At 48.7% G+C, this 26,282-nt stretch overlaps 1 protein-coding gene across 10 annotated transcripts in view; it reads left to right on the plus strand.

The window, feature by feature from the left end:
• neo1a (neogenin 1a) overlaps positions 1-26,282 on the plus strand; it is a 148,541-nt gene that overhangs the window by 53,274 nt on the left and 68,985 nt on the right. For all 10 annotated transcript variants that reach the window (XM_068571464.1, XM_068571485.1, XM_068571471.1 and 7 more), the window contains exons 3-4: positions 22,642-22,917; positions 24,956-25,106. In XM_068571464.1, the coding sequence (XP_068427565.1) occupies positions 22,642-22,917; positions 24,956-25,106 (427 nt within the window). The remainder of the gene's footprint in view (positions 1-22,641; positions 22,918-24,955; positions 25,107-26,282) is intronic.

Consider the following 26,282-nt stretch of genomic DNA (forward strand, 5'->3'; position numbering starts at 1 on the left):
CCAGTGTGTTTTATCCTGTGTGTGCACAGTCGGATACTGTGGAGACACAAGCAGACTCAGAAGAAAGAGAGAGGAGGGAGGGAGGGAGGGAGGATTGTGGCCTAGTGAGGCTCAATCTTCTGTATTCAGTCTGAGTCTCTGAAAGAGGAAAGGAGGGTAGGGGGCGAGGGGGGAGGAAGAGAAATTATAGGGCAGAGAGCGAGCAGTACACAGCAGTGATGGACGCAGAGCGAGACGCGAGTAATGAGAAATCCCATTTTAACTGACACACACACACACACACACACACACACACACACACACACACACACACACACACACACACACCGAGTTCACGCTTTGAACTCCTTAAGAATTGCTTGCGATGAGCGCCCCCCTCCTCGCTTCCCTCTGAAAAAAGGGAAGCCCCCAAATGATAAAATGAATTAATTTAGCCTTCCTCTCTCCTTCCTCTCTCCTTCCTCTCTCCTTCCTCTCTCCTTCCTCTCTCCTTCCCGGCTCTTTGTCTTCCTCCCTGACCTCTCGGTATGCAGATGAGACATTTCCCTTTTTGAATATGATCAGCTTTTTGTTTTAGTGCGTCTGCCCTGTCGTCTCCTCTCTTGTTTTTATAACATCCCCCCCACCCCCCTCTCTCTCTCTCTCTCTCTCTCTCTCTCCCTCTCTTATAGGCGACTGTGGTGTTCAGAGATAACAAAGCCACTTATCACTCTGCTTTGATATCAGGTTTCACTAAGGGGGGGAGAAAGAAACCTTAATTTCTCTCCCCCTCTCTTCCCCCCCAGTAGTAGAAATTATAGGCCCCAACAGTCTTCATGTGTCATGTGTGTCGCCTCATATTTAAGCATGCTCATCCTTTGATAGAGTCGGACGCCCTTTGAAGGATTTAGGAGTGTCGGCATATTCTTTAATCCCTTTTTTGATGTATTTTGATCTGTTTTTGTGTGTGTGTGTGTGTGTGTGTGTTGTGGGGGGTTCTTCCCCCCTCCCCCCCATCACACACACACACCCCAAGGACATGGCAGCTTGCAAACGTGAAAAAAGGGATAATTGCATCACCATTGCGTGGCTGGCCCTTTGTGGTATTGTCGGAGGCACTTTGTAGGACACGCAGTCGGTTAATTACGTTGGCATCCGAACATATTCCGAATAATCCAACGTCACTTGTGTATCCACAACAATGACAACAACACCACAACGGCCCAAACGCACAGAGATGACTCACGAAACAAGTGTGTCGTTGGATGATATGTGAATACAGCATCTTTTAAGGTCAGTCACTGTTCAGCGTTGAATCATACCGTCGTGGACCTTTTTTTTTTGAAAGAATATTCTGCTCATTGAGTGTGTTGTTGTTGTTGTGTCACACACTTCCTTCTTTAGACACACTCCGGTTAGAGAGAGCACTGGAGACATCCTCTTAGTCAGTTACACAAAGCAACCTTTTACCTTTTTCACGACTGACGCGTCGAGGAACCGAGAAACCCGGTTTGTGCTCGTCTGGATTCTGCCACTGAGAGGAAACACGGTCAACACAAGTGGTCGAAACCTTCCCGGCCTTCTGGCGCCGTGCGTTTCTAACGAGGCTTCAATCATTAATACGGCAAGGCGGGGGAAGATAAGAACACTGTTGCTGTTGTGTTTTGCTTCCTCGATGCAGCGATCCAACTGAAAATCAAACGACGAACGAGCATCGTCATTTTTACGGCGCTGGCGTCTTTCAGAATGTCACATTTACTTTAGTTAAACTTGCTAAACCAGTAACCAGTTGTTTTATGTACCGTACTCAAATTGATGTACTAAACTCACCCAGACACACACACACACACACACACACACACACACACACACACTCAGAGACGCACAGAGAAGGGCAAACTATAAAAGTGGTTTATCTCGGCGGCTGATCTGGTTCCAGCAGAGATAAAGCCCAATCAGATGATGTAGAGAGCTGAGCGGTCTTCATTCATCCTACTTTTCACACTCCCCAGAAAGAACACTCCTGCCTCCTCCCTTTCATTTCTCACTCTTCATCCCTTTCTCTCTCTGAATCAACCTCCTGTTCTTTCTTCTTTTTTTTACCTTCTTTACTACCTCTCTCAGCCCTATATTCTGTCTTTATTATCCTCTCAGCTCTCCACCCCTCCACTGCTCTATCTCTCTCTCTCACACACACACACACACACACACACACACACACACACACACACACACTGCAGTTTCACAGTGGCTGCACCCAGGTTATAAAGTGGCAACATGGCAAACAATCGGTAATAAATCTAAAAAAACAAACACAAAAAAACCCCTCATCTCTCTTCATTCTCAAAGTCCTCCCCCGCCCAGAAAGAAATACATCAAGCATGTCATTGTTTTCCTCTTAAAAATGTTCCTTCGTTTGTTTGCACGAGGGTCTTGTTGGTTCACAATAATAAAATAAAAGAACCTTCTCCATTCCTGTTTAAAGTCGACCTTTAACACGCCTCAAACCGATGCGATCACGTCCCTTTAATCTGAGAAGGGTCGTAGTCTGGACTGGGTGTCGTGTGTCACACAGTTAAGAACAAATAATTGCTAATAATTCTCATGAGAGATGGAAAGTTGAGGATTGTGACCCGGAGGCAGGGTCAGGGGTCACGGCGGCGTCCCATCGCCTTGATTCCAGCCGTCTCTGGCGCACGCCAGGAGGGATGGAAGAGGCCGCCGCCGGCGGCGACGCGAGAGACCGAAGGCGCATTAATCCCGCGTTGAGCTGAAAATGAAAACATTCAGCCGCCCTCGGTGCGCAAGTAATGAAAAGGGAAAATAAGTGAAACGCCGACGAAGAAGACGAAGAAGACGAAGAAGAAGAATTGAGCCGTTGGAGACGACTGCAGAGACACGGCTGTAAAGCAGACTGAGGAAATATGATGTGGGAAATCTGAGGCTGTGGGGAAAGATTCATCTTTTGTGTGTGTGTGTGTGTGTGTGTGTGTGTGTGTGTGCGTTTGGCTCTCTGGAGGGCGGCGGCAGGAGAAAACGTGTTGGCAGAGAGTCTGCTGGGCTGGAGGTAGATGACAGACTCCATTTTACGTCTATTCACTGACTGATTAGGTCCTCTGGGTAGGTGGAGCGGCTGATGGAGACGGCCCCTTTCTCCTCCCTCCAGACACCTCGCGTGTGTGTGTGTGTGTGTGTGTGAAAATGTACACCAATGTGTTTAACTGTCTTTGTGCGTCTTTAGGATTCTTCTTCTGCATGCGACACAAAGCTTTATTCCGATGGTAAATTCAAAGTAAAGCAGTGTTTCATCACAATTTACTACTTTCAACAGACGCTGGCACTTCAGGAGTTTCTCCCTTCCTTGCAGACTAAAGCTCCTTTAAGGCTGAAACCCAACCACTCATTGCTAAATCATGAATTGATGACCTTTTTTTTACCCCGGGTATATTTTTAAAACGGGCTCGTATCACTTTAAAGGATTCCATTTCTTGTCTCGGTCACCAAATGAAAAGCTAACGCGACATTATTTTTAGCCTGCAATCACGCGCCGACGCTGTTGTCTTTGCTTTTAGAGCCGTCAAATGTTCGGCCCAGATGGACAAACGGTTGTCGTTCACCTTGTGACGGCGAAGCCGCGCGGTATCGGACCTGTGTGCGACCCCCACCTTGATCCATTCACACCATCACACACTGGTTTCCACCCCGACATTGTTCCTTTTGGTGTGAAAAAGGTGATGAGAGAGGACGAGTGGCAGCACAGTTTGTTAGAGCTGGGCGGGCAATGAAATCCCGACTGCAATCAATACATCAAACACTATAAATCATAGAAAGGAGGTCGATATTGTGGTTATAATTCTGTTGAATCGGCCCAAATAAAATGACCGGACGGCCTTCCTGCACCTCACAGGAGTCTCACACAAGCCCATTGCCCGCTGTGAGGACCACCGGTATGTGCTCATTTCTTCCTCACCATGAGATTTATTTGAGGGGTGTGGCTTTGGAGGAAGGCCTCAAGGGACAGCTGTTTGTGTTGCGGGCGGCTTGATGACCTTTTTTGCAAAATAAATTGGGACATTTTGAGCTCGAGCTGCGAGCTACAGTCCACTGGAAATGTGTTCGCAGCCCTTGGCTGGGTTTTCAACTTACACATGTGTTTTTTTTAAAAATCTTGCTGGTTTCTTCAATGTTACCGACCAAAGCTTAAAGTGGACTCAGAGAGGAAATGTACTAATTCCTTGTTAATACCAAATCAGACTTTATTTAAGTGCAACAAAAATGCCTGAAGAGGTTTTTTGGATTTTGTGAACATGTACCACGGAGAAAAAAAACCCCTCCCCAGATACCTGGGGACATTCTCGTCATTCAGCTCAACGAAGCTGCATTTAAAAATGTGAAATTAAAGTCTACCGTCCAATTGAACTTTCCTTTTCAGAGGGTTTTCTGCCACCGCGCCTCCGCCGGTGCAATTACCTCCTTCTAATGAGAGCGATAATTGACTGCTGCAGTCGGCTGAGATAAACTCGGCCGTAATGACTTCCACGACTCGCTGTACTCGCCTGTGTTTCTGCGCCTCTTCCCCTCGCTGCCTGGACTTCTGTTTCCAGCTGTGCGTCGTGCATCTCCCTCGACTGTCTCGGGCATCATCTGCATTCTCCTTTTTAAAAAAAAAAAAAAAAAAATGCTGTCGTTCTCTCTCTCGGAGCCCAAAGGACGGCGCCGTGGCGTCGGTAGCAATCAGGCTGCCGGCGCGACGTGCTAATCAGCTGTAGTGTTTTGTCTTCTATTGACGCCTTGCTGCTATCTGCTCCACAATATCTACTCGTATGCCAGTAGCATCATTTCAGGGTCTCGCACACGACTCTGAATTGCTCTTCGGCGGCGACAGTCGTACGCGGCGTTTACTTCACATGCGTGTCACCGCCTCTCCGAGCCCGTTGCTCACTTTCAATAGATGTCCTTCATCTGGTTTTATGGAATAAACACTTGCATAACGTTAAACCTGTACGGTTGGGAGAAAAATCATCTGCAGCTCGCGATGCTTTAAAATGAGTCGACGCAGTCAAACCTCGATGATTCTTCCAGAGCGTTCACGTCAGTGTAACGCTGCTTGAGGAAAGTGATGTTCACTGAATGAGCAGCTCTGCTTTTAAAAAAGAGAACAAGAGGAGAGAGCAGATGACCCCAAAGGAGAGAAGTTTCCGGCGTGCAGATCTTCCCGCAAAAAAAACGGCCATTTTGTCTTCAATCTGAAATACGGGTTCTTTGGTTGTCGTTCTCGTGCAATAATTGCTCTGCAGGAGACGTGACTGCGTGTTTCCAGTCGCATTCACCCATCGAGGTTTGGTCCCTTCTTGTAATGTGTGCGCGGCGGAGTTGAGTCTGATTGGACCCGGGTCGTATCGTCACACATGCAGGCCGCCGTCGCCACAAAATCACGACGCAGATGGAGCGAAATGGTTCCTTTTCATCCCGCCGCGAGCAGCAGATTGCTGGAGTCCGCAATAATAAGAAGGATGACGCTACACTTCCTAGAACCGCCGAGGCCGAGGAGGCGGTGATCGACGTAAGAGTTAAACGTGGTGCGAAGAGGAATTGTGAGTCACCTGTTTTTTAATATTTAAAAGAAACGGTTTCAATGTATTGAATATGAACATGAGCGAGATGAACAAACGGGAATGTACATGAGTTCTGGAGGAAAGTCGCGACCCTGTCGCTCGTGGGGAGAGTGAAATATTCCAGTCCCACCTCGAGGAAACGAGAGTTTTGAAACTGGCCGTGTGCCGGGAGTTTCTACCACCCGGGGAGTGCCTCATTCAAAGCATTGATGAGTTCATATTTATTTTTTTGCGAGCGGACACTCCATCGTTCTCGCAGTTTCTCCAAATCTGCATGAAAAAAATAAACAAAAAAACCCGAGGCTCGACTGCACTTGAGAGCATTTTGTTTATCCTCCTCGTCCCTCGTTGACATTCAGTGTCCGTGCCTTCCCTCCTCCAAGGTTCTGCAGATAAAGATACCGGCGCGCTTTACGGACCGCCGTGCTCATCTGCATCGGCCTCTTTCATCTCCCGGCGCCCGTCCGCGGGAGGCAGTTTCACATTTAAAAAAAAACGAAAAAAAAACCGGCCCTCGTGTTTCAAAGCCAGATTGGGCTTCATAGAGCTTTTTGAACCCCCGCGAGAGAGTTGACTCAGGTTTTTTTTTTTTTTTTAAGTATCATATTTTTTACGACGGCTCCTCGCGTTGCGGGGGAAATCTTTTCAAACACGCCGCTGCGTTCGCCAGGAAACGGTGAGACTGAAAGTGTAAGTATTCCGAGTTGATTCGCTGCACCTGGCCGTTGCTTTTCATATCCAAGGCTGCTTGTCTTGACACGCACTCGTTGAATTTTTGAAATATATTTTTTCACACAGAGAAAAGCTTCAGCAAAACTCATTCAGATATCGACGTTCTCGTGAGCCCCTTTCTCCCGTAACTCCTCCCATTTCCATCACTGGAGTATGGCGTTCTCCCTCCTTTTTTTTTTTTTGGTGAAAGATGCTGATTTCATTGTGACGGCAGAGGGATTTCATTATGCTACGCTACAGGTAAATAAAATATGTTTGCAAATGCATATTTTACTCCGCTCGCCTTGTGCTGAGGATGCAGAAAATACGGAGGCTTCATTGCATATTCTGCTCTAAAGAAACGCTTCGCCCCGAGCACAGATGGAGAAGAAACCAAAAGTGTGAAGTGCTCAGTTGGTTTTTATTACGCTTCGGAGACCAACGTTATTTATGGATTTACTTCTTTTTTTTTACCCATTTCTATATATTTCTTTGGGAGTGGGAGGGACGACGCCATGTGAGTAGGTTTCCTGTAAGCGCTGATGCTACGATGGCGGCGGAGAGGCGGAGCTTCAACTGAACGGGGCACGCTCAAGGTGTGAGAGGCGACACCTCCAAAAGCATTTCTCTCCGCTTCCTCTCGGTCCTTATCCCACGCTCAGTCAGCTGGAAGACAGAGTGCTTCTTGATGGCGGTGGAAGAAAAACACACCCCCCCCTCCCTCGCTCCTTCCCCTCCCTCCCAGTACCCCATTTCCATTAATTACGGTAGATTCACTGATGTTTTCTTCTTTTTAGTGACAACCTACAACGTTTCATCCCGGGGAACTCTGCATTTTGCTTTGCCGATCCTTAATGGAACATCCATTTGCATTCATTTTGTTGCTTTAAGCCAAAGACAGACGGCCTACATTCCTCACTCGGTGTCACTCAGAGCCGATGTGAGAGGAAGAGGAGGAGGAGGAGGAGGAGGGGAAAAAGGTTTTTGTGAGGGCGCAGGATGGATGGGTGGCGCTTGCCAAGTGTTTTGCTACGCGTTCTGCAGAGCGACGGGGATGGAAATAAAAGCTGGGGATGAATGGGCCAACGTACGTGTTCTTCATCTGGAATAAAGATTTTTTTTTGGGGGGGGGGAGCTGCTAGATCCTGTTTAGGCCTGCTTGAACACAGACGCTCGTCTTGATGCGCAGGGGGCGGGGTGTGTGTGTGTGTGTGTGTGTGTGTGTGTGTGTGTGTGTGTGTGTAAAAGGAGAGAGAGCGTGATAAACAAAAGAGATGAAGTGCAAGAAAGTGAGCGATTCAGCTAAAGCAGGAAACAAAGAAACTACAAAAGTGTGTGTGTGTGTGGATCATGATTTGACTGAGCTGTCCTGAACTTTGTGTGCGTGGGTGTGTATGCGTGTGTGCGCCCCGGTGAGTGTGTTCAGACCTCTCATCTCGACGCCATGCGGCGCTCGGCGGGTCGCGCGCTGCGCTCGCACACGTGCGATGTGCGGAGGCGTTTGACTCACCGAGTTAAGTGTGATGAGGCTTGATTGATGATTAGAAAGGCGAAAAAAAAAAAAAAAGGAATCCAAAGATAAACGCTGGCAGCGTTCGAGTCGAGCCCCCCTCCCGCTGTGAGTGTTGATGTGTGGTATTATGGAAATGTTGAAGAGGAGACTTTAATGTATCTCAGGGGCAATTTGGCGAACAGTCAACGGCGGTAAATAATACCCCAAAATGTATGAAATCCAATCCAATGCGCACAATCGCACGTGTTAACGGCGCCGCCGTCTTTGTCATCATAAGCATCGAGCCTTACTAGTTTGCCTCCTGCGGACGCCGCCCGACATCCCTCTGGTCTCGGACACTTTCAGCTGGAGGAGCGACAACATTTTTGACGCGTTGTCGCCTCGCAAAACCTTCAGGGACACTTCGGCCCTTCAAGAAACCTTTTTATACTTCAAGTAATCACCCGGCGTGACCTCGAATTCTTCAGAGAAACTTCTTCTTTCTTGTGTGAATGGGGACGGCGTGTTTGAAGACAACAACTATGACGTAGTCTCACTGCTTTCCAAGCGCTCCTCCGCTGGAACCGTACGGCTCTGCAGCGTCTCGTTTCGAGGCCGCGAAGACTTTCGAAACGGATTCTCTGACACTGGTTTTGCTTTTACATCAATTCAGTCAAGAGTTTTTTTTGTATTTTTTATACTTTGTTCACAGTGGAACGTAAAATAACGACGAAACAAGTTTTCTTTAATAATTCAAGGTACCACGCGGGGGAGTAATTGATGTACAAGTGCACAAATGTTCCTTTTTTTAAGGACACACCTGACTTCACGATGAGTCTGAGAGTGGTTTTGTGTCGGCCGACAAGATGAATAAAAGCCGGGGAACCGACTCAGCCCCGAGGAGAACCTGTGGAAGATAAAAGAGCACGAGACGGTATCATCTTGAGGTGTGTGTGTGTGTGTGTGTGTGTGTGCGTGTGTGTTCCTCCCAAGCTGTAGAATAACTTGCGCTCCAAGGTCAGCGATAAGTATCTCCCGTATTGTTTATACACACACACACACACACACACACACACACACACACACACACACACACACACACACACGGGGCAGTCGAGAGGCAAAACAGCACCACAGCAGCATCCTTTATGTATTTTTCATATCTCACGCTGCCGTGACGCCGCTGCATTTTCAGCCCTCAGGTCTCAGGTTCCTCTTCCATTTTTTTTCCAGCCGGCGTGGATGCAGCTGTTGCATCAAAGCGTTTGTCTTTGATGATAATGCACGTGCACTAAATCGTTCTTCGGGGCGGGGGGATTGCGCAACCGTGCGCTCAAGGGACGGGAACGCGCCGGACAAATTTGTATCGGTGAAATATGTATTACACAAGCGCACGTCTTATTTTAGGAGGGGGGGGGGGGGGCTTTGGACGGTTTGGTCTCCATGTTGGATGATGCAGGAACACGAACGCTCCCATGCACTGTGTGTGTGTGTGTGTGTGTACAATTAAGACTCGCCAGAGGCTGATTTTGTTCAGAGGCATTCGACGCAACATCTGCTCGTTTTTTGTTTTGTTTTTTTTGAAGGCGACGCTCTGCAGACGGACCGGAGTAATCGCTCCGTCCGGCCATCCAGGTGTACCTGAGATCCGCTGCATCCTTTTCCACTCGGGCCCGAGTGATGGATTAGATTTTGCCTTCGCCGTCGCGTCGTCTTCCTCGCCGTCGTCCCCCGCTGTGAACGTTTCAATACCTATACTTCGCCTTCCCTCCGCGTGGCCACGTCTGCCCTCGCTAAACGGCTCCGCTCCAGTCGCAGGTTTTAATAAGACGATAAACAAACTACCTGTTGGCGGCGGTGAAAAGAGCCGAGGCTATAAAAAGCCTTCGTGCGATTCTCAGTCAAATATGAGCGTCGGCCTCCCCCCCCACCTGTTTAATATGTGCGGCGTGCGTTTTTTTGACGTCTGTGTTTGCCGCCGTTTGTTTAATCAGCGTTGCGCGCGGCATCTGCGTCTTACCAGACGAGGCTAATGAACTTTGAAAGTGTGTTTTGTGTTTTCCGTCTTCGCGGGGAGAGAGATCGCTGTTCCCGTCGTGTCAGTTCGTCACGTCGTCGACGGCTCACTGGAGCATCTCGGGAAGATGTTTTACATGAATTTTTTGGAGAAGAGAAGAAGAAAAAAAAATCAACAGAATTTCTGATCTTTCGGTTCTTGACAGTAAGTACAGCTGATTGCGTGCGCCTGTTAGAGTAAATCCCGGCGTGTACACTTCTCATCATCCAGCCAATACCTTCCCGTTCTTCTTCTGCAGCGTTTGCTCTTGAATTTCAGCTCCTCTCCTCCTGATGAATCCTGACAGTCTGTCAATCAACTCTCAAAGTCTATTCTCCATTAAAACTTCACCCTGTCAGCGGGATGTCGATCCTAAATTTAAACTCTCGTTATCTGCACGCACAAAACAAACCTTCGTATTTTGGCCTGGAATTTGAAATTTGCGCGAGAGATGTTGCACGAGTGTGTGTGTGTGTGTGTGTGTGTGTGTGTGTGTGTTTTTTAAGTGTGGACGTAGTAACAATGACGAACGCCCTCAGCCACGTCGAGTGACATCATCGCTGACTTCAGAAGCATCTGCTGCTCTCGAGCTGCCAGTCCTTCCCGGTAAGAAGAAGCGCATCGTGGAGGAACCCATCCATCTCACGGCGGCGCGTCAGCAGCCATTTTGCCCGCCTTGTACTCTTTAAAAGACAATTCCCCTTCAAGTTCAGGGCTCAGGCGGATGCTTTGTGTGGCACGGTTGACTGCCTGAGCGTGCCTCATTGTGTCTGCACGACGCATTTCATTATCAACGGCACCACGGGAGGAAGAAAACCCCTAAAAAAAAAAACCATGTTGATATTTTCCACATGGCAGCTGCAGAAACGGACTCTCTCGACAAACACGCCAGCATGTGTGCAACAGTGCTCTTTAAACACGGCTCACTTCAAATCTCTCTCTCTCTTTTTGTCCTACCTCGGCTTCCCCCCGGGGTATAATTTGAAGCACACACCCACACACTGTTTTAAAGCGGAGTACTAAATGCCAAAGAACAAGTCTGCTGAGTGCCTGTGTGTTACTGTTTGACACATTTGCATTTAGTTCCCATCTATCAAACGCAAACGAGGAAAGTCCTGTAGGGAAAGTGGTGTGCCCTTTCATATTTGTGCTATATTGAGGGTGGAATTCACACTGAAAGCCTCGTCTCCACCTTCTCTTTGGACATCTCCGGGTCTTGGTTTTACTTCCCTCTCCCTACTTCATCATTTCTGCTGAGGAACATCCTCCATTTTTTCTTCCTCTCCATCCCCCTCCCTTCCTTCCTCCATCCCTCTTATTTCCCCCGCTAGCTGCTCTTTTCAGGGCTGGAGCATAAACAGAGCAACAGGGCCGGCCGATAGCATCTACAGATGTGCCGCCAACATCCCCCCCCAGATAAGAGACCGGCAGCAGCATGCCCCCTCTCCGGCAAACAAAAGAAGCTCCCGCGTGAAACACGCGGCGGGAAGGTGGAGGGCAAAGAGGGGAGGAGGTGATGGGAACGGGGTCGGAAACTGGATGAACGTGCGGTGGAGAGTAATCCGTGGAACGAGGAAGAGAGGCGGGAAAAGAATTGTAAGAAGGGATCGGAGAGAGGGAGGGAGGGAGGGAGGGAGAGGTTATCCCTTCAGCTCGTATCTGTGTGTCCATCAACAGCAGGACAGCGGTGTGTTTGCCTCCTTTATCTGGACGGCCTGTTGAGCCGAGGGTGAGGGAGGAGAGGGGCCCTTCATTCCAGAGGAGCTGGGGGGGGAGGGGCTTAAGGAAACAAGCACTCGATGAAGGACGCGAGGACGGAGGCGGTGATGGCCGCTCTTTTTTCCCCGGCTCCGAGCGGCGCGTCCTTCGTTGTGCCGCACGTGACTCCTCTGACGCGGCAGGCGACTCGGTTGAGCTCCTCCCTGCGTCCTCCCCTTACCTCTCACCTCCTCCGCTCTTCCTCTACCTCCTCCTCCCCCTCTCCTCTCCGATGAGGCAGCGAGGGGAGACGGCGAGCGAAGGGACGTACGCTCGTAGCGCTGCCGACACATTTATCTGCGCTCGGGTTATGGGAGCGGGCGCTGGCCGCCGTCTCCCAAGGCAACGACCTCTGCGGGGAAGGTCGGCCTCAGAAACGGGCCCGAGAATGAGCTAAATTCCCGGTGATAAAATAAGACACCTTAACGCGATTAAGGGGCCCTGATGCAATCAGTATTGTTTCAGCTACAACTCAATTACCTGTAATGAAAAAGGGCTCGTTTTCATCCCGGAGGCCGTGGGGGGAGCGGGCTCGGCTGGAGGTCTGAACAGGTGAAGCGCACAACGGGAAGCAGGGGAGACGACGTGTGATACACGAGGAAGAGGAAGATTAAACGCTGGCGCGCCGACGCGGACACGCACGGCCGCCTCCTCTCGGCTCCCGGAGGCGTGGCTACCTACTTGATTAAAAAATAAAATAATGCGTGTTCCTTTTTTGTGATGTCACGCCGGACGTTTCAGTGCAACCCTCCCGATCTAAGCGAGACGGGTCCTTTACATCCGTTGCCGTTAACTCTTCCTCCCTGCAGTATTTGTAGACTTGTTTTATTCTAAAAAATGGCGGCAAACAAAGACCCGGTTATTCTGTGACTGACATGCTCCGATACATTCTTCATGATTTAAAGTCTACCCCGTGATTTTGTCATTTTAAAAAGTTTTGATTTAGTAGCGGCAAAGTCCAGGCTTGTTGGCTTTCCATCAGCAGGGACTCGGGACTCGGACAGCAGGTCTCAGCTGGGCTCCAGTCCCATTTTTTTTCCTCCTTCCCTTGTCCGGATTGGAGCCCCACACTTTGATCCATCTTCGCCGAGACGCAGACTCAAAGCGAGCCAAGCTCGCCCGGCATGTGGTCCGGCTGATCGGGTCCCGGTGCCAGCGAGAGCCGAGCGCCACGGACTCGACGGTTAATGCGTCCCGGACTGAAGTCGCGTTGAGAAAACTCAATCGCCTGCTTCCATCTTTCTCAAATGGTTTTTGTCTTCCGTGAACGCCGCCTTGAAGATTTGATGAAATGTATGAATCTGCCAATCAAGAGAATATTCTGCAGATTTGTTGGAAGAGAAAACCAACTCAAGTTTCAGCAATACATGCTAGTTTCTAATTAATAACCAAAAAAAAGCATAAAAAAAGCTCTCCAAAGCGGACAATGACCCCGGCTGTGTGGGTGTGGTTTCTGTCCGGCTGGCTCGTCACAAGTATTGGCATTTATTTATTTATTTTGGTCCGTATGAGGAAGAGTGGACAGAGAGTCATCAAATGTGTATCTCAGGTTTCATGGTTTTGATTGTTAAGGCTCACACACGTGTATACACAGTCGTGAATAATAAACATTGGGCGATACGTGAATTTGAGGCAGTAGCTTGTCTTGTCAGGTATTTAATTTTCTGTCTGGTTATTTGTATTCATAAGCAGTTTCTCACCGACGAACTGTACCACATGATGTCATCCAGTAAGTATGAAAAATAGCGTGTTACACACTGGCTGTAGCCTTGTGACTTGACCTGAGGCTTGAAGGCAAAGAGCTAAAGAGACTTGATTTGAGTCTCCTGAATATGGAAATCTAGTGTATCGTATGTAGTTTTTTCCTCTTTTAGAGCTCTGCTAAACTGACATGAGTAATGAATGGCATAACCAGGATGTGCGTAACATCTCATAACCTAATGCACACTCTGCCGTAGCTGGAAAAAAACGGAGACAAGATAAATGTACCTTATTTATTACAAAATGAGTGCATGCAGGAGTAGCTCCGTTTTCCCATCTTTTCCAGCACGTCACTTATTTTCCTGTCCGGGAAAAATGATTCTGACCCTCAAAATATTTTATTCAGGTACTAGTTCCTTTTTTTTAGTTATCAAAAGAGCTCCAAATATCTTTGCCAAACATACGTTTTTCATTCGTCTCGTATTAATTAATAGAAATAACCTATATTGTATGCGGTCCGGGCTGTTTTAAGCAAGTGAGGAACATCTTTAAAAACATTATCGAATCTAATATTTTAGTAAAAAATGCCCCGACAGCTCAATGACACGATCTATCAACTGAGACTCGACGCTCTCTGTGCGTGATAAGTCATGCACCTGTGACAAGTCTGTGTGCATCCGGCTCGTCGCCATTTTCCTTTCAGCTCCTTGGATTTCGTTCACTTTTTTTATTTTTTATCCATCATGGTACGAGCGCGCGTGGCGCTCGATGTTAGCTTATAAAAAAAGAAAAAGGACATTGTTTCCGTACCGATATCCTGATGATAATCATTCCTCCCACGCATGACTTGCTTCAAATACAACCAGTTGAAGTGAAGATGACATCCACTTCCAGATAGTTGACATAATAAACAAGATGTTTACAGTTATGGACCTACAACACTCATCTTCTTCTTCTCTGAACTGGCAATCTGGACGGCCTGCTTCTTGAGCACCAGCTCCCATGACCCGGCCCCGTCACGAGTCCTCCTCCACCCGTCACCATCCTCCGAGTCTCTCCTCTCGTCTGTTTGCCTCGACAGACAATCGGGAGCTGTCAAGAGCGCCGACTGCGCGTCAGCCGCACGTGTCATTTCCCCCGTCAAAGGCACAATTGATCGCGTGTTTATTTCATCCGGCGCTCACTACCACGCTACACGCACAAAAGCAAATCCGGCAATCAAAACGCCGGCCGCTTTGTCACACGCGTTACGCGCACAATGGAGAGGCGGCGGTGCCGCCGTTTGTTCAGAGCGTGTTATAGTGTCTTCCTGAAGAACAAAAACAATGCGAGGAATCGCTTCTGAAGAGTGATGAACGTAGTAATCGGGCCGCCGGTGACTCCTCCTCCTCCTCCTCTTCCTCCGCAGTGTGTCCTCTAAACAGCAGCTGCGCCTCGGGGCTCGTCCGCTGACGGTCATAAATGTTTAGAAGGGCGCGCTTTGTGCAACATCTGGTTCGGCACCCGGAGCGGTTTAGCAGCTAAAGATATCCCGCCCCCCCCCCTCGGGCTCAGAGCGATCAGAGACGTGGAGCCCTGAGGAGTTGACTTAACACACTTTTAAAGGTGTCTGTTGGCTGTGGATCAACCCCCCCCCCACACACACACACACACACTCCAACTCCACCTCCAAGTTTCTGTCTGCGTCCTTTTGTTCTTCCACAATGATGATGTTGACATGATTGTGTTACTGTCTCAGAGGTTTGTCACGCTGGAAAATGTTCCAATTGTTGTGTCATTCTGCGACACCAAGTGTTTTATTATTTTGTTTTACTGGAGACAGCGACTGGTAACGAGGTCAGGATGCCATCCTGCAGTCATCGCCTGCACCCGAGGGCCTTTTTATTTATTTATTTATTTATTTTACAGCCCAGCAGATCAAACGAGAGCCGCCGCCGCCTTACGCCAGACTCCCACGCGACGCCACCTTGTCCGTCCCGAAGAGGCGTGTCCTCCACACCAGCGTTCACCGAGTGCACATTCGCTGTTTTTTTTTTTTTTTTTTGCGGTTTCCACTGTTCTGCGCACATTTCGTGGAGTTCAGAAGTACTGATGCATTCTCCCGTCACGACTTCCCTACATGTTGTTCCAGTGTGTGCCTCAGGGTTTTTTGGAGTAAGCTTTTTAAAAAAAAAAGTATATTTAGCTCCGTCGTAAACCGCTTCCTTTGCCGTGTGTTTATTTGTAACCGACAGCTGTTTGGATCTGACGGAAACTGAACATAGTTGATGAATGAACATTTCAGACGAGGTTTTATGGTCCCGGCATCCTCTCTGTCGCGGCCGCCTCCCGACAAACGCGCCGACGCAGCCAGACGCGGCGCCGGTTCATCACTTCCTCGCCGTGTCAGGCTTCATGCATGATGCAGGGCCTCGCTGACTCCTTTATTAGACTCCAACACACATTCATTCATTAATCCTGTTTTCCTCCTTGTCAATCTTGAGACCTCCCACCTGTCAGACCCCCCCCCCCCCCTCCCTATCCCCGACAGGATTAAGGTTGCCGTTCCCCTTTTATCTGTCGAGCGAGGGCGGAAACATCAGCAAACATCTTTTACCCGCTGACGGGACCCTCACCACTCCTGTTCCTCTCACTCCTCCTTGACTTTTCTTTGGCATTTGAAGCCGTAAACTCTGTTTGTCTTCCCCCTCCTCGTGTGTTGTGCAGATCTGAGCACGCATGTATGTGTATATTTTTAGATGAACACCCGCAGTCTTTCTCATAAATTGCTGGCTGTGCATCTATTGCATCAACCCCCTATCGCGCCGTGCAAAGTTTGTATTTAAACATTGAGGTTTTCCTTCGTGAAACCCTTCAATCAGCCCTTCAATTTCCCATATTTGTATTAAAGTGAACCTCCCTCTTGGCGGAGGACTTAAAGAATTCATGCTGCGGTCTCCCTGCAACATGCATAGCCACTTAACAACACAACTAAAGCACCACCCATCAAAGCTGAACCCCACAGTGATGGAGGCTGCACCAGAGAGATAGAATACTCCTTTTCTTTTCCTCTCGGTGCAATTAGTCCTGAAGTGCCTTTTTTTTATTTTATTTTTTTAATAAGAGCGATATCGGGTGAACAATGTTGTCTTTGTGTTGTTTGGAGGGAATGCGTTTGACACAATGCAATTAAAGGTTGATAGCAGAAATATCAGCATCTGTCTCTTACGCAACCGGCGCTTGTTCACCGCCTCGCTCGCGTCGTTGTGTTGGTAATCGCACGTGACCAAAGATTCACCAATAGGGGATTTATTTTCTCCTGTTAAACCCTCTGAACATTTTTTTGGGCCTAGCAGAGCCCATAAGGAATCACCCCACCGATCTTAAAAGTCAAACGTAAACCCTGCTATTGGACACTCAAATAAGTGAAGTAACTATATCTCATGTAATCCTCAGGACTGACGCAGAAGCGTCTAAATCGAATCCCTCTTTTACATCGTTTACCGATTCATAACGCGCACGCTATCGCAATCAAACACGACAACCGCACGGTGGATCCCGCTGCAGCGCAGCCTGTAATATGCAGCGCTAGTCGACAGAGAGGTGTTGATGCAAGTCTTTTTTTCATCTTTATTTTGTTTTCCACTGCGATATATATATATATATATATATATATATATATATATATATATATATATATACATATATATATATATATATATATATATATATAATATGAATAATTCACACTCGGGGTGTACAGAATATGATATTCCGATACCAACACCAACTTTTTCTCCACTAATTTCACGTTGAAAACTTTCAGCTGTCTAAAGGCGCGGGATGCGTTGCGGTGGTAAATATTGGATGATAATGCGCCGGCGTACCACAATACTGACAACTGGCTGTGACTCAGCGGAGTTTTTGTTTTTTGAATTGTGCGTTTTTTTTATTATTAAATCCTCTCCAAATCCAAACGATCAATGAGGTGCGAGCGCTGCTTTCCTGTTGCGCGGCGAGACTGTAACCTCGGGTACGTCGGCTGCACGGCACCGTTTCCTGTAATGGAGGAATATCTCCTCCCCCCCCGAAGCTCCGAAACCTTTAATTAGGGAATTAATAATCACTTACGCTGCAGCTGGCCTTAAAGGGAGCAGGAACAGAAAGAGGCACTGAGCTGAATAAAGCACGTATTGTACATCATTGTACAGGGAGATTTTACAGCAGGGAAATACATTTAGACCTTGGCGACGCACACGCTTCTCAAAGCCAATACATCTAATGGACATTATTTTCTTTTGGAGGAGGGGGGGTGCTTGATTTCCCCCTCCTCCCTCCCATTCTCCTGTCCAAGTCTCACATTCTCATTGCCATTGATGGGATGTCTTCACACTCAGTGTAATGTACTCTTGGATCTAACACCTCACTGGTTGAAATTGTTCTTTTTTTCCTCTGTGTGTGTGTGTGTGTGTGTGTGTGTGTGTGTGGGGGGGGGGGGGCTCGGCAAACTCGAATTTGGCTCCGTCTATTGAAATTCATAGAAGCGCCAACAATAGGATCGTAGTCGCCCGTTCTGTCTTTGTGTGCGGAGGCAAAACTGTAATAGATGTGTTGATAGAGGGAAAGGACATTGTTGACGGGAAAGGCGGAGCGATTGCACCGGAGGAAGGATTATTGCGCTTTTTGGACGGTCATACACTAGCAAATATCAATTTGTAACAGCCGCTGCATTCCAGGCATTATTCTGACCCGAAGGGCTTTAATCTACTTTCTTAGTGTACCCACTTTTCCTTCAACCTGACTTGTGCGCTTCAATTCCAGCTATTGATTTCCTCCACATATCCCAGAATGACTTTTCACCAACCCCCAGAGGATGGCCAGGCACTTGTTGAATTTGAGGGAGGAAGAGAGAGAGGGAAGGAGAGGGAGAGAGAGAGAGGGGTTGGGGGGGGAGTAGTGGAAATGATGGCGCCATCACAACGACAGTCCCAGTTGTGGCTGTGTTGCATTCTGCTCTACTGACTCTCATCAGTGGAGGAATTGGGATCTCTCGGCTCTTTTGTGATGCATTTCTTCCTGCAGATTGTTCACGATTGCAAAATGTCAAATCCGGAGAGAGCGCCCTGCTCTTTGACTGTAAGGCACTCGCGCCAAAGACAAACATTTACTGCCGCGATCGCTCTGCCACCGAGCTTTATTGTCCATCCGCCGGATAAAATCTCCAATAGCTCTTCTCTGCTGGTCTTTATGTCGCCAGTGTTGCATTCAGGTACACTTGGATTTCAAACGACTGTTCGCTGTGCTAGCAGGCGGCCGTTAGCCGCGGCGGGAAAACCCCACAAACGACTGGTCAGTCCTCAGAGTTGAGGTACGTTGCAGCGTTCATGGTTTTGGGTGGTATCCCATAATGCCTTTGGGCACGGGCACAACGCGTTAGTCCTTCTTAATGATATCGACTTTTGACAGCGTTAGCATGAAGTTTGGTGTATTTTGCAGTTTGTGTTGACGGCCAAATTGTTACAGTAGATAAAACAAAGCTTTGTGCAAAGCAGTTTTTAGTAATTCTAGTTTTTTTTAATGTTTTTTTTTTATCAGTTGCTGCGTTCACATTTGTGCATTTGAAGAATTACCATATAGACTGTTCCTATAGCGCCGGGCCGCCAGGATTTAATTTTCTATTCTTGCAGATTTTGGACCTGCTATGTTATACATGGGCCTTTATTATCATGCCTCTGGATCATAAACTAGTCAGAGTTTGTTGATGTCACAATAAATGCTTCCATAATTGTATTGATGAATGAAACCCCGCCGGTAGCAATGTTTGGGTAAATCTACCAACGGCGGTGTAATTGGCCCCCGATTAGTCACTCGAGGGTAATTTCTGAAAAGCCGGAGATAAAGTGCAGCCGTCTCCGTTCAGACGAACTCAAGTCAGATCTTATCGGTTGGGTATAAACAGTTCCAGGCTAAATGGAAAATATGAGCACGCTCGGGTGCATCTGTGTTTTTTTTTTGTTTTTTTTACATTGCTTTTCTTTTTCTTCTTTTACGTTCCAAATTTTCACAGTGGAAAATGTGTTATTTCATGTCTCCAGTCCAAACACAGCACTCTGTGAGGCTGGAGACCATATAAGGAGGTGTAGCCCCTCTGGGCAGCGCCAACATGTAAGCCAGTTCCGCTTTTTTTTCTTCTTCCCTTAATTACTTAAACCGACTGCTTGAAAAATATGTAACATAGAGTGCCGTTGTACTTTTGAGCCCGGGTGCAAGGCAGCCGGTTACTAATTCAGTTGAATCTGGAGGGAGATCCTTAAAGCCTTGTGCATATTCCATTAAGCTGCTCATTGTTATTCTACACCTGATTTTAATTAAGAATAGTAGAAACCCAACTGTGTGATTTAAGCGCTCGCGCGCGTGCGACGCCGCGCTGGTTACGCCCGTTCGCCCGCTCTCTCTGCGGCGCAGGTCTTCTTCCTCGCGATGATGGACACATCCATTTTATTCATCGGAGCGAAATTAGCATTCAGAGAATCGTAAGCCGCGCCGGCGAAGCCAACGCGGATGATGTCGGGGGCTCGGTTGAATCTAACGAGCGGCGCTCTTCGCAAAAGGGAAGGCGGCCGGGAATCCGCTTTTATTTTTGTATAGATCAGCAGTTACGTTTTAACAAAAAAAAAAGAAAAGAAGAGAGTTTAATGCTTTCCATCAGCGTTGAGCTCTCTTCATTATTGTGTTTCTGACCACTGAGACGTTGTTGCTGTCCGGTAGATGTGCTGAGCAAGGGGCGGGCGCGATGAAGCTCCCACCCAGTCGATTCCAGAGGAGAATTGTGATTAATTGCGATCGATAGTGCTGGCATCGACGCTCGCCGCTTCCCTCCGGCGCGATCGCCCTCTCTAACACGCTTAGCCGGTTCACACAGCACGCGCGTCGCACAAACTCCCGCACACACATGCGTGCGCGAGACGTTGCAACGTGAAGCATCCACTTCGTGAACACCGTCCACATCTCGAGTCACACACACGCCAGAGAGACGGCAGGGGAACGAAGGACCCGTCAGTCGAGAGCCGGGAAGCGCAGAAGAACCGCTCGGATCCGGACTGAACTTGTCTTTGTGGGAAACCGCCGTCCCCTCGGACGTGTCGGCAGACATCCGTCGTCCTCTTTCCGGGAAGTGAAGGGGGGGGGGGGGGCAAAGGTCAGGTCTCGAGCCGTTACACAAAGCTGCGCCTCCATCTGTAGCCGTGAGATCCGAGGCGCATTAACTCCGGACCGTCGTCCTCGACCTCATCTTTTTTCAAATGTCACTGCTCCCCGATGCCGACGCGGCGTTCTCAGTTATAGCCGGTCCGATGCCCCGGGTTTCCTCGGAGGTCACTGCAAGTGTTTTGTGCTTGATACGTGACGATAAGAGCGCCGAGTGTTCAGTGCATTGAGTCGGCGGTGTGAGTTCCTCTGTCCGTGTTTGTCGAGCGATATTGGACAAACACGTCGGCTCGACTGTACGTCGAGCAGATATTGTCCTCCTTATTACATATCAGCTGCCGTCCGTCTCCATATCGTCCACTCAGAGAACTGAATAACATTGAATGATACGCGAAAACAGTGAGAGGCCAAAGGAGAACGAAACGGATGCACACACTCGCTGTAAGGACACGAAACACGCCGGTAGATATAGGACAATGACGCACATTTTGCTTGAATCGTCACGATAATGACATATAGCGGCATCGCTGGAAACATAAAGCACCACCTGTGAGTGCATATCAGCTCATAATTGACGGTGTAAAAGAACATGACATTTCGATTCATTCGCTTAGGAAGCATGTATGTGTATATATATATATATATATATATCTCCATCTCCATCCATCCCCGAACTCCTCCTCCTGTTGGTGAGACTGATTACCCAGACTGCACCACGGCTGCTAATCATAAAACGTATTGGATTCAGCGGGGAGCTTCGGTGACTCTAATCTAAATGATTCAGCGGAGGCTTTTCTTCTCCCCTGGCGTGATTATACAGTAGGTTGATTGGCAGCTCCAATACAAATAATATCAGCACTGGAATCGGCTAAGCCCGCATTAGCTGAACTATTGTGCTCGTGTGGATGGGGGAGGGGGGGGGGGGGGGCGTGCACGTCGGCCCGGAGCAGACGGGGAATCTGTAGCTGTTTCAGGGGCCTTATCTTAAAGTGTGATTTACCCCTCAGCCGTTCCTGGCAGGGGATTTGAAGAGCTGTCTGTAGGTGAGAGAGGGCAGCGGCGACGTGTCATCACTCAGCGGGCCGTCAGCATCACTTCCTGCGGAGACACAGAGTCGCAGCAAGGCAAAGAAATGCATTAATAAATAGATAACACGAAAAACAAGCCTCTTTTTTCATCTTTAGACACACACACACACGCAGGAGATAACCACAACTCAAGAGGCCCTCCATGGAAGTAACACAATATGAAATGATTATTTTATCATAGATGAAGTGGCCGCCTTATTTATTATAATAAACCCCGAGAATACCATTTTGTGCGTTGTTTTTTTTCTCCATTTGGAGCCGTTGTTTGCGATTTGTTTCCCGAGCGCGGCCCGCGAGTGTTGGTTTCAGATCAGTGGTTTCAAACGCGGGAAATAATTATTTAGCGTGGAGTTGAGCGTCGGGGTTTCGGCAGCACAAACAGCCCGTGGATCCGGCCCTTTTTTAATTAGTGCTGTGTGTCTGCCGCTCTGCGTGGCAAATTAACATCCAGCATGAAGCGATTGTGCTACGCAACGTTGTGTGGGAGGTTGTGTGTGTGTGTGTGTGTGTGTGTGTGCGTGTGTGTGTGTGTGCGTGTGCATGAGGTCGGGAAGTAGGTGGGGGGAGGTTTCATTTTTTTTTTGCCCTTTTTTTTCCCTGCTCCTGAGAATCTATCCTGACGATGGATTGCGAGACGTCGCCTCCGGTGTTCTGTTGTGTTTTTCGGCTCTGAAGATTAAACCGACCACAGTTTAAAACAGATACTTGGATGGTTTTGTATAAATTTCCCGAGCTGATTTGTTAAAGGTCCGAGATCAGTCCGTTGGCAGAGGAATGGCTTACATCCAAACGTTTTGAAAATGAATAGAGTTGAAAGTTGAGTTGAATCTAACGAATTTCAAACGCAGCCTTGAAGGCATAACGTCAGGAGCTACTTTCTCTCCGTCAAAGGCCGGAATCCCATCGCTCATGCCAAGAAGGTCGGCGATAGAAGACCGTTTGAACAGTTTTTTCTTCCCACTTCTGAAATGATCCAGAAATCCTAATTATTCCGTTGGTGTTGGAAGCGAATGCTGTTGTTGTTTTTAACATCCGTGTCTTGTCGTTGTCTCTCAGGGATGCCGAGGTTCACCAGCCAGCCGTCGCCGGCCGCCGTGCAGCTCGGGAACAACCAGGTGATGGCTTGCGAGGTCAACTCGGACCTGGTGCCCTTCACCCGGTGGGAGAAGGACCGCCTGCCGCTGGAGCCGAGCGCCCGGCTGCTCCAGCTGCCCAGCGGCGCCCTGGTGATCACCAACGCCACCGAGGCCGACGCCGGCCTCTACCGCTGCCTGGTGGAAAACGTGGGCTCGTCCAAGGCCAGCGACGAGGCCCAGCTCCAAGTACTGCCAGGTAGTTTGAGGAAATGTTGTCCGGGGAGGAAGGAATGCTGCAGGGATGAAATGCACGGATATGCACGCTGCAACCGACTCAAGCAGCTGGATCAGGCTGACAATATGCCAAACTATTAGCATTACCTGGATAAATAAGTGTTAATAATTTCACATTTTCTTTTACAAAGTCCAGCCTGATGTTGCCTTCCACATAAACCCACACCGTGAGACTTACATATTGATGAAACACTGATATCGGATGGGTTGGCGTGAAGCTTTTACGCGTCTTCAAAAGGGCGTTTGCCGGCTAAATTGAGACCATAAAGCTTCCTCTTGACGTCCTCGAGGCTCACGGCCTCATCGTGTGCACTCCGTGGGGTAGTTAAACGGACCTGTACTTGTGTAGCGCTTTTCTAGTCTTTGCGACCACTGAAAGCGCTTTAACGCTACATGACATCATTCACCCATTCACACACTGATGGGAGGAGCCACCATGCAAGAATCCACATCAGTAATTTAGGATTTCAGGGTTAGCAATTTAGGGTTAAGTGTCTTGCTCAAGGACGCCTCAACATGGGCTAGCGGCGCCGGGGATCGAACCGCCGATCCTCTGATTGAAGGACGACCCCTGCTCAACACTGGGCCAAAGTCAACGTTCATGTTGACGTTGACGTGTTTACTTTTCAAAAACCACAAAAGTGGTGATCATTGCCTCGCTAAACAAAACTGAAATAATCCAAAATGGAAGGATCTGATTGGCTCTTGGCCAGCGAGCCACCGTGACGCTGACGTCCGGGTCGGCCAATGAAAATACATCCTCCCCGCGGCGCTGAGATGTAGGATTTTATTACGTTTACTAGGATGATTTTGGACTTCTTGGCCGCGACGTGTCCGTTGTCATCTCACAGTAAAATAATCCTCCCGGCTTGCCCCCACTCAACCCCCCTTCAATCAAAACATTTCCACACCCCTGATTACACCGCAATTATCTCCGCACTTCTATTGTTGAACCACTTGTGCGGTAAATTAAAATACAGTTCCGTGCCTCACTTTGATTAAAGCGGCGCGCGGCGGCGTCTTCGGGGCCGCTCGCCGGCGGCAGCGAGGAGGAATCTGCTCCGCTGCGGAGACGGTCGAATGCCAGGGGGAGCGGGAGGAAGTCCCGGCGAGGTCATCAGCAACGCTGCAGTAACTCAGCTGTTGCTCAAAAAGGAGGCCGGATTCCTTTGTGGCAGAGTCTCGTCTCCCCCTGCAGAAGTTTTATTTACTGAGTTGTTAAGCGCCAGGCTCCTGGCAGCACAGAGAAGATATTAGAGCTCGTAAATCAGACTTCAACAAGACCCCCGGGGTCTTTATCTCCATGTGCCTCCTCCAAGGGTGTGTGTGCGTCTATGTATATGTGTGTGTGTGTGTGTGTGTTGGATTGGCTAAAGCCTGGATACATGCGGAAGGACAGCTGATAAAGTCTTGAGAGGAAATTGCAAGACATTTTGTTTGGACGCAACCAGATGTTGAAATGATGGAAATCCATTTTTAGTTGTTTGGTTTCTTCTGAAGTGGCAACAAAAATCAGCTTGAGAGTAAAAAAACGTGGGCCTTTTGGGGTTAAGATGTTGTGTAAAATCTTGGTTTAAGCTTTATAGAATTTTGATTTAAGAATGAACGGATGGTGTGTGTGTGTGTGTGTGTGTGTGTGTGTGTGTGTGTGTGTGTGCGTGTGCGTGTGTTCGCTGCGGTCACACGGCGACCCTCTGGTTATTGCAGTGTGCTTTTCAGCCAGTTAGTTGCAGCTGGAATTATATGGGATCGCTTTGAACTCCTTAAAGAGCTGAAAGCTCAGCTGTCCCAGACGTCCACGTGGACATTATTCATCTGCCCGTTGTCGGTGTGGGTGTCGGGAACACATCGGTCCTTTTTTTGTTGAAGCTTTTAAGTCAGGATGACACCCGCTATTGTGAAAAAGATTGCTGCTCTGCTTCACTTACTCACCTATGATCTTCATCTTCTTCTTCTTCTGCTTCTTCTTCTTCTTCTTCTTCTTCTTCTTCCCGTCCCAGAAACCGGAGAGGACAGGAAGCCGGAGTTCCTGGTGCAGCCCGCGTCGGTGACCAAGGCGCTGGGCGCCGGCGTGCTGCTGCCCTGCCTGGTCAGCGGTTTCCCCGTGCCGCACGTCCGCTGGATGTTCGGAGACAAGCTGCTGGAAGAAAGGTACGAGCGCGAACTCTGGCTGTAGCTTCAACTCAAACCGGTGCTGCTGGAAATCAACTTTGGCCTCCAAGGTGGACGGCAGTTGCTCTAAAAAGCCGGACGCTGCCGTGCCCCGGGTCTCGCGCATACCGAGAGCACAACGTCGCTCTCCAAAAGCTAACGCGAGACATAATCCCGGCGCCTGCTTCCTAAGGTGTCGATGCCTCTCGGCCGACCGTCCCGGCAGGGTGGGCGGGAGGGGGATTTACCTGGACGCGCCATGGAGCCCCTTCCAGCTGGGAGTCGAGGCCGCCGGGTGGTTGCTGAGAGGGGAAGCTGACAAATTAAGAGCCGAGAGGAGAGCGTCACAGCGCCTGTGCTCTCACACCTCTGGCTCTCATTAGCTCGGCCCCAGAGCAGCTCAAATCCCCTCTGAGAGAAATCCAATGGACACGGGGAGTTTGATTCTCACCCAATTACCGCAGGAAAGCACTTTGTTGGCCTAACTCCTGTGTACCGGTCCTGCGGAATAATAACGTCGCAACTTCTGTGGTGTCATCCATCTAAATCAGAGCCCAGAATGGGATTTTCTTTTTCTGTTTCACCTTCAGTGAAATTAATTGTAAGGTCATCGGGGCCCCCGGTGTGGTGCGGGCCCGAATATCATTAGACCTTAAGTTGCAAGCACGTCGCCGTGTCTCGAGTTAAATGTCTTCAACGCCTCTCGAGTCCTCCGAGAGTTCCTCCGACCTCCAACGGGGGAGAAAAAAGCTACTTGTTAATCTACCTCGTATCGATGGCAAAACGCTCGCCGGCGTGCGTACACGCCCCCCCGGTGTGCCTCAGCGGGTAATTAGCAAGCGTACCCTGGAAACAAACCCGGGGAAGTCTTGAAGTGGACGTAGAAACGGGATTGTGCGGCGAATAAATTACCCAGACTTTTTGATTTTAATACGACATTGACAATTAAAACGGAAAGCAGTGGAACCTTGTGTTTTTTTTTCTTCTTTCTCCTTGAGAGTCTCCCTGTCCCTCTCAGGCATTACATGAGAGATAGAAGAGCTGCTGTCAATTAAGAATCAGTGTGGCATACAGAGAGGAGAGAGAGAGAGAGAGAGAGGGAGGGGAGTGAATCTGCAAAGAGTGTCTAATTGGTCTTTGGTGCTCAGCACAAACAGGGCTTTGAAAGCGGCGTCG

The sequence above is a fragment of the Clinocottus analis genome, unplaced genomic scaffold (genome assembly GCF_023055335.1).
Source record: "Clinocottus analis isolate CAN_PGR_092001 unplaced genomic scaffold, fCliAna1.0.p SCAF_1, whole genome shotgun sequence".
In the NCBI taxonomy this organism is placed as follows: domain Eukaryota; kingdom Metazoa; phylum Chordata; class Actinopteri; order Perciformes; family Cottidae; genus Clinocottus; species Clinocottus analis.